Below are 8,713 nucleotides of genomic sequence, written 5' to 3'. Positions count from 1 at the left end.
TCATTATATAAAACTACAACAATATAAGAATCATACAAAAAGTGGACAAATTTTATAATAAGTCAATTGATCACCATTACACAATCGTGTTTATTATTTCCTCAAAATGTTTGTTCAAGATTCATTAATTCTTCCTTTCCATTATCAATCAATTATATGTTTCTTCGGAATTATTCACTGTGTTTCGTCGATTAATTATAACCATTCAGTTAAATGATTGGAGAAGTTTTACGGCAATGTGGTCGACAGAACGATGTGGCCGGACGTCGCCGGTAGATCTCACACGTCCTGCGACCATTTCAAAGTGAAGCTGCCGGTAGTGAAGAAAAAAAAGAAGAAGGAAGAGAACGAGTCGGAGTGCTGTAAGGTTTTCGCCCTGTTTCATTATCGCAAGCCTCGGGACCCGCTCCGTAGTTCCAGCGCAGCCTCGTCGGTGCCCCTGCTCGATATGGGCGCAAGAGCATGGGACTACGAGGCCCTGCCGGAACTCCACTCCTCGACGGCGGTTACGCCGACCTCGACGCCACCGAGTGCGTCTCAGCAGAAAGCGCCTAGAGTGTACTTTCAAACAGAGAATCTGGCGTCCACTAGACGAAGGAGCAGCAATAGACTGCTGGCGCCGCAGCAGTCCTGCAGGAGACGGAGCCGCAGCATGAGCGCCTGGAGCGATTTGTCCAGGTCGTCCTTCAGGTTGGACGAAAGGTTCGTCGGTTTCCAGTTTGGAAACGTTCTGACTTTATTCTATCGTACACTTCATAAGTTATCGGCTTACGTTAGACAATCTCAATACAAGATTAGTACGATCTTTGCCTAAAGTTCGAAAGTTGAATGGCTTTTATAAATACGCGACTTAATTTTCATGGCAAATTAACTCTTTTATTTCAACATGGCTACATTATTACATGCCATGAAAAGAATTACGAAGTTTTTAAATTTTTCCGAAGTTATTTCATAAAAAGTCAGCTTAGTTGAATGTATATTCATTAAAATAAAATTTTTTGACCTATGTTAGTTATACTTACGTAAAAAATTAATAACAAAGTTATATATAATACAAAATATTAAATTAATAATATTATATACAGGGTATACCTATAAGTAAAACAAAAACCGCATATGGAGTATACCATGAGATACAGGACAAGAATCCAAGTAAAAAAGTCCTGAATCATTTTTTGATTTGAGCTTTCAGTTCATTGTTATACTATGTTAAAGTTAGCGAATTAGCGCCCGAGTATAGAAGGAAAACAGGGACGTAGCAAGATGGAGTTGATGAATTCGGCGAGAGAACGACGGTGGGCAGCGAAGCGGTTGTAATTATCAATCTAACTCTTTCTCTCTCTCTCTCTCCCGCTCCCTCTCTCTACACCTTATTTAAAGAAATGTTAATGATCAGAAAGTGCAAAACTAAAATAAATGATTTGGTGTTTTCGTAACATATTAACTAATCGGTTATTTATTTCACAATTAATATTCCGCACTATTGAGAGAATCGACATTAATAAAACTCAAAGAGCTACGCGAAACGTGCAGTAAAGAGCACGAACATGTATGGAAGTAGGAGGGGGTCACTTTGAACACCTGTCACAATTTTAATGAAATAAATAACCGATTAGTTCATCCTCGCGATAATTTATTACGAAAGTGTTAGTCAATTTAACTCGTTATATTACTGTAGTAGTTTATTAGTGTTATGTTTAAAGTCTGAAAAAATTTCGGCGCGCAATCAAAGAATTACATATACGTAGTATATAAATTCACACACAATTATTTAGAAGCACCCGTGATCCAGCTTAGACCGCTGTGGCATTGTCTTATTCGGTTTTAGAACAATTAAAATTTAAAGTAAAATTAAATAAAATTAAAATTAATTTTGAAAACTAAATTTTTTCATAGTGATGCTATTGAAATGAATGATTGTAAATGGACTCTTATTTCGATAATAATTCATTTTATTTTTATTTATATTTTTATATTTGACGTATAAGTTACTATGGAAATTTTTATTATTTTTTCTACTGCACTATTATATTTTATAAAATTTATTGTAATACTTTACAAACTGTATAAAAAATAATAAGTACATTGAAATGTTACAGCTATTACAGTTATTATAGCCATTCTAAACATAGATCAAAATAATAAGTTTATTATAGAAATTTTTTGTACTTTTTTTATATATTATTATTGGGCATTATCATTTAAACCGCTTTTTAAAGAAATTTTATTTTTTCATCTCTCCCCTTCTTCAAAAAAACGTAATATTATTAATATCCGTCATGATATAGATAAAATGGACAAGTAGGTTTGACTATGTTTTTAAATAAAAATGTTAAAAGTGTTGTGGGAGAGGTTAATAATATCATTATCAGCTTTTTTCATTGAGCAAGCGCTCAGATGCTTTGTCTCGTGAGTGCATCGTAAACGACTGTACAAAGAAAAAGCTACCGATTATCGATCATCGTTATCGATAACGTCATATATGGTCATTTCATCGAAAACCAATAGTGATTGCTATACTATATCGGACAATAAAACCATGAGTTTGCTTTGTGTGTCGCGGTATATAAATTTAACGCAATGCCGTCCAGTAGTGTAACAAAATTTTGTAATTGATAAATATTTTTATTTGCAAGATTTGTATAAAAATTATATAAAGCAAACTAAATGTAATATGTAATATAACAATATTAATGTAAAAAATTTTAATACATAATATTCTGTTATATGTAATATCTATACAACTTTTTAGCAATATTAAAATTATGATAGATGAGAGATATTGTAATATACAACTTAAATAACATTACGATGAAATAATGCATTGTGATTTCCAAAGGGACTAAGATAGAAAAAAAAGGTTACTTTAGTAATCTGAAATAGAGATGAAAGGATCTTTTATATTTATATAAAGCACATTGCTTTATTTATACATCTTTCATAAAGGTTTTATAAGTCTTTTAAAGTTAAAAATATGATGACAATTTTAATAGCATCTTTTAACTATTAAATTTAAATTCACAGTAATATTAAGCCAAAATTAATATTTTCTATTTAAGTAAAATAGTGACGAAATTACAATACAACTTTCTTGTTGTTCTAAATGTACATGTTATTATACAGATGTACGGTTATTTTATATCTTTGTTCTAACTGTTGTTATATTGTTTGATGCACTTCATAACCTTTTGAAGAGTGATATGATTTTATTAGTATGGCCAAATAAAAGTAATTTCAAGTGATTTTATATTGCGCATAAATTGGATATTATAAGACATTAGAAAATGATTCATTAATATCCTGATATTTTTATTTTTCATGATAGAATATCGATTTCGTGTTTAGTGGAAATAAGATATCAATGTTCTAAAAATATTCCAGGAATGAGCGAGAGTAGCAAGACTTCTTATTTTTTTTTAATCACGGATAGATCATTACACTGCATTTTCAAGCAGCATCCGAGTCCTTTAGAGTGCTTTTAATGAAAAACTTTAGAGTGCTTTCAATGTTAGATTAAAACGAGGTGTCTTTTCCAATACTTAAAGATATATTCAGTGCCTATACTTTCATTTTGCTTCATTTTAAGTTATCATTACTTAGTTTATCCGTTATATTAATTTCCATTACTCATTTAATTCTGAATAGTCAAAATACATTTGCAAAAAGTAATTCCACGAAAGTAAACAAAAGATAAAGCTTCAATTAATTTAATAAATGATATCATTAATACATTCAATTTGCATAATTGTTACGTTGTTAAAATTGATATTGAGTAAAATCTGTATTCTAAAATGTGTACAAATGTATTATCTATATTTAATGATGCAAAAGTTCTGGAAAATAGTATATGTATAATAAAAACGTACTTAAAAATTAAAATGATCTATTTTGCATATAATTTTCTTAAAATCTGTATTAATTAAAAAAAATAATTGCAACACATATGGTTCTAAATTTCTTTATTCAAAATATTTTTAGATAAATACAATTATTAATATGATTATTAAAAATAAAATAATTACATATATAAAAGTAGCACTTATTAAATTGTGAATAATATTTAAAATAATTATTTTTTTATTCATTCTTATTGTTATATTTTAGTGTATTATTTAATCTATATAAAAAATTTATTGAGAAAATTAATTCATAATTATTTTATTTTAATGTTATTACTATTATCTTTTTTTTGTTTATACTTTGAACAGTCTATTTACGACATCTTAATTTTCTTGTTTCAGGTAAGTGTGAAGCTATATTTTTACCACTTTATTCGTTACACGTAAGTAATCGAATCAACATTATTAACTATATTACTAGTTGAAGCGAAATATATCCAATCGTATTGGATTCTTCAGATCAATGAACTGTGATATAGTATATAAGCAGTAGGAGTCTTAAATATATCACTAAGTAATGTATATTTGTATTGCATAGAATGTTCTCAGTGTGGTTGTCATACCATAAACGCAAATAGCCTTTGTATCATCAGACAACTATAAGTGTATTTGTAGAAAATGTCTAACTTAAATAAAATTTTTTGTTTATTTAAAATTCGTTCACAGAAAAATTAGGTAGATTAATTAAATAACATATGTAATGTACACTGTTTATAATAAGAATTTACTTATTAACTGGATATTTTTTATACAAAAGAGAAATCAAAGTTATGTTACTACATATATTAAAATCAAGAGATCTACATTGTGCAATTAATATATATAATTTTTAATATAAGTTTTAATTTATTTATTAATTCAATTATGAATTTTACTTTTTCACAGATTACGGATTAATTTAAAGATACATTAATATAGAAAGAAAAAAAAATGAATAATACTCTTTATTTATTATTTAAGATTATTATACCAGAAACGAAATATAGGTCTTTAAAACATTTTTTAGATCTTTATAGATATATTTTTTAATTATAATTTAAAATTATATATACTTTTCTTAATTTCTTATGTAAAAAATATAATATAAGAATGCAATTGTAGTTAATGGAGCTATTACGAGTGTAATAGAAGTAAATTTTTCATACTTATTCATGAAGCACTTTGTACAGTTTTATGTACAGAATTGCGCAGATTAGTAATTACAGAGAATAATCTTCTCTGACACAGAAAAGTTTACTTTGTGACAAATATCATTTTTGCGATTAAATATCGTTTTTGCACGTTTTATTTTTACTGTTAAAAATCTGAAAAATATCCACGAATAGTTAAACAACTTGTAACATATATTTATTTGTAATATTTTTTGTCTAAAACTGATTTTGTGAAAAAAATAATAGATTAAAGAATAAATAAAAATACATGTTTTTATTCAATGTTAATAGCAAAGGAAGTGATGAAATAGGAGTTCAATATATGAATACAGAGTTCCAAGAAAAACTTATTTAAAAGATTTGTTGAAACTAACAGAAAGAAGATATCCAGATATCCACATATGTTTATGATGTTATAAAAAGAATCTTAAAGTAATTCAGGAAATAAATATATTTAAATATAAATACTATTATCGTAATATTCGGTTTTAACAAGTAATTAAATTTGCTCTAATTTTTTTTTTATGAATCGTTATATTTAGAAATATAAATTATAATGATTGCTTTGAACACACACGCACATAACCATACATATACATAATATATATATACATATGTAAATACATCCAAGTAGCAAGCTATTATCGCCATTTTAACGTCAATTATTTATCCTACGACTTATTTACAACATTATACTTATTACATCGGATATATGATATTGACTATAGTAATCAGTTAGTTAATAATTTCGTCATTTATTTATGTTGTTAATAAGAAATGTAGTGACGTATTTTTTATGTCAATTTATGATGTTATGTGACTGATAAATTCATCATTTTTACGATGTTTGAATGTTATTTTAAATGTCAGATTAAATGTCAGATTCATCAGATTAATTGTAACAATGACCAATTAATAATGTTAAACAGATGATACTTTCCTATATAAGATATATGTGTATACATATATTATATATAATTTCTTATAATAAGATTCCTGTTTGGTGCAGAATAAAAGTTGTTTTTTTTAATTAAAAATCGAAACAAAATTCTGAAACCAATTTGCGTACAAATATCATCTAATATAGGACATTGTTCTTATAACGGAAATGACAGAGTTAATTTTTTATTTGTGTTATTATTCTTATCTTTATTTTACTTGATATTATTATCACGAATTATCAATCATCTAATTTCTTTGCACGTTTTGAAAACTATAAGGATTAAATGCAATTTTCTCAAAGTGTCCTTTTATGCTTAAATGCATTCGTATCCTTCTTGTCTCCTCTTTATGGAATTATGTTTAATCTGGAATTAAGTTTAATCTAGCAATATAAAAAATGCATTTAAAATGTGTTTTATATATTGAATTGCATTTAGAAATAAAATATATTTATTATAAATAAGTAAAAGGATAATTAAATATGTAGAACAGCTCATAATTAATAAAACTATTTCTGCAATAGTTCGAAACTTATATGCAATAGGTAATAATTGTAAGACAACACAAAATATAAAATCAGATTTAATCTTTTAAAAGCCTTATGTTCTGATTTTATTTTTGTTCTTAAATGACCATTATTTTCGATTTTAAATATTTGTCAATTATGTCGCATATGATGAACAGTATTATAAATTGAGCACCTTTTTATGTAATTTGATTCAAGCCACATGTCTAATGTTACGTAAGAATCATAAGGATATTACGAAAAAAACTTTTTAGTTGAAAAGAAATTCTATTTTTATTAAATTGTATATTAATACTTTGAAACTTCTTTTTTTTTTTTAGAAAAGACAAGCTATAAGAAATAGTGTACATAACAATATCCATTAAATGTGTTTATTAATACATTTCATTTTTTTACAAGAGTCTTTTTATTTTTTAAAGTAGTCTTTTCAACAATTTCTGAAAGTAAAATAATAATTTCAAAAATGCCGCAAATTTAGTTATCACATTGCATTTAGTTTAATTTTGCATTTAAGCATATAGATTAAAGGAAATTAAAATTAAATGCTATTTATTTAGCGATATACCCCATATATCATTTACTAAAGGTAATTCATACTAGCATTTGGAACTTTTGTTAAGTTTAATGTAGAGGGGGAACGTTTCGTAACAAACATTATCGATGTGATCAACTGGTTCATTGATTCCCCTTCTTCGTGTGCTGTGTTCATTCTGTCGAGTAATGCGATTTCCTCCACACCATTTCTAAATCTAAAGCTTTGTTTAATAACATTATTTACGCGAAGCTCCTCGATTAGGTGCCTTGTCGATTATGCCGCGGATGATGAACCGTATAAATTGAGCGCATCTTATAACAATTTATTTCATATAAAGCCATACATTTAATATTAAGTAAAATACATGAGGATATTACAAAAAACGTTGTCCGAAAAAAATTTTTTTTGTTTAATTATTTGTATATTATTGTTAATATGTCGCAATTTTTTAAAAAACAAAATCATATTTATCAAGTATTATAAAATTATGCAGTATATTTCAAGATTACATTTATATATACTCGTGTAGTATAGACCTCAAAGGGATGTCCTAAAAGCGTTTATAAATCTCTGAACGTTTTAAAACATCCCTATACATGTCCTTTGAACGTTATAAAAATGTTCCTATGTCTAGCTCTCAGATGAAATCTCAGCAAACACAGAATATAATTGCAATATTGTTCTAGTATTCCTGCTATATTGCAGAAATCTTTACTGGGATGCTATACATATGTTGTTTGAGTTAAATTTATATAAATGTATTATAAATTACAGCACAGAAAAAATAAGTTTTATGCCAATATATCTGACTTGAGTATTTTGATAAATAAAAATATAAGCAAGATAGAAGCTTTAGTGCAGTCTAGTGTAACAATAAAGAACACAGGCTTCGATGATCCATAGATTGTTTACATAAATGACACGTTAAAACATTGTTTACATAGTTTACATTGTATACACGTAGATGTAGACTGTTATAATTTTATGAAAAATAGCGTAAACACAATCCTATTATGAACTTGCATCTGTTGATAAAGTAGATGCCTAATTAGCTTTTTTCACATGATATGAATCTATTTCACAACCAAGAGAGAGCTTCTTTTCCTACCTTATCGACTGTATGAGAAAGCTCGATGAGCTTTTGAAGTGACTCACACTTGTTTGATGAGCGTAGTTTTCTTCTTGTTGAAGAATAAAGTAGTATGAGCTAATGTTAAAGCCGCTATGTTTGTTAATCTATGTCTAATAAAAATAAATGTTTAATAAAAATAATTATTAGACACGTATAAAATGTTTAATGATTTGAAAAATTTTAATTGTAATTTATAGAAAGTAGTAAGAAATAAAACAGTTTTGTATATTGTTTTCTCGTACAACACTATTGTATGTAAACTGTCAATAATATATATACTATCTATTTTTCTATTAAGTATTAAATTAACCGATTTATAAAATCTTATTATTTTTTAATAAATATGAATTTAATTAATTTTTTATTGAACAATGCTTTTGAATAGTTAAAACAATAAACTATGCTTAAAAAGCACCAAAGCAAATTTAATCAAATTTAGAATTAATAGGTACATTATTTCAATAAATGCATAACATATAATTAAATATAAATAACAATATGATATTTTATTACATAAAATTTATTCTA

The 8,713-nt window shown here is 26.6% G+C and overlaps 1 protein-coding gene across 1 annotated transcript; it reads left to right on the top strand.

Moving 5' to 3' along the window:
- Positions 1-448: 448 nt before the first annotated feature.
- LOC108780646 (uncharacterized) lies at positions 449-814 on the top strand. The gene has a single exon (XM_018548423.1). The coding sequence runs from the start codon at positions 449-451 to the stop codon at positions 812-814; it is 366 nt and encodes a 121-aa protein (XP_018403925.1).
- Positions 815-8,713: the final 7,899 nt, after the last annotated feature.

The sequence above is a fragment of the Cyphomyrmex costatus genome, unplaced genomic scaffold (assembly GCF_001594065.2).
Source record: "Cyphomyrmex costatus isolate MS0001 unplaced genomic scaffold, Ccosl1.0 scaffold123, whole genome shotgun sequence".
Taxonomy (NCBI): domain Eukaryota; kingdom Metazoa; phylum Arthropoda; class Insecta; order Hymenoptera; family Formicidae; genus Cyphomyrmex; species Cyphomyrmex costatus.
The sequence above is the reverse complement of the archived record's forward strand: the minus strand, read 5'-3'. Positions and strand labels throughout refer to the sequence as shown.

Coding starts and splice junctions, on each gene's coding strand:
- LOC108780646 (XM_018548423.1), top strand. CDS start 449: ATGGGCGCAAGAGCATGGGACTACGAGGCCCTGCCGGAACTCCACTCC.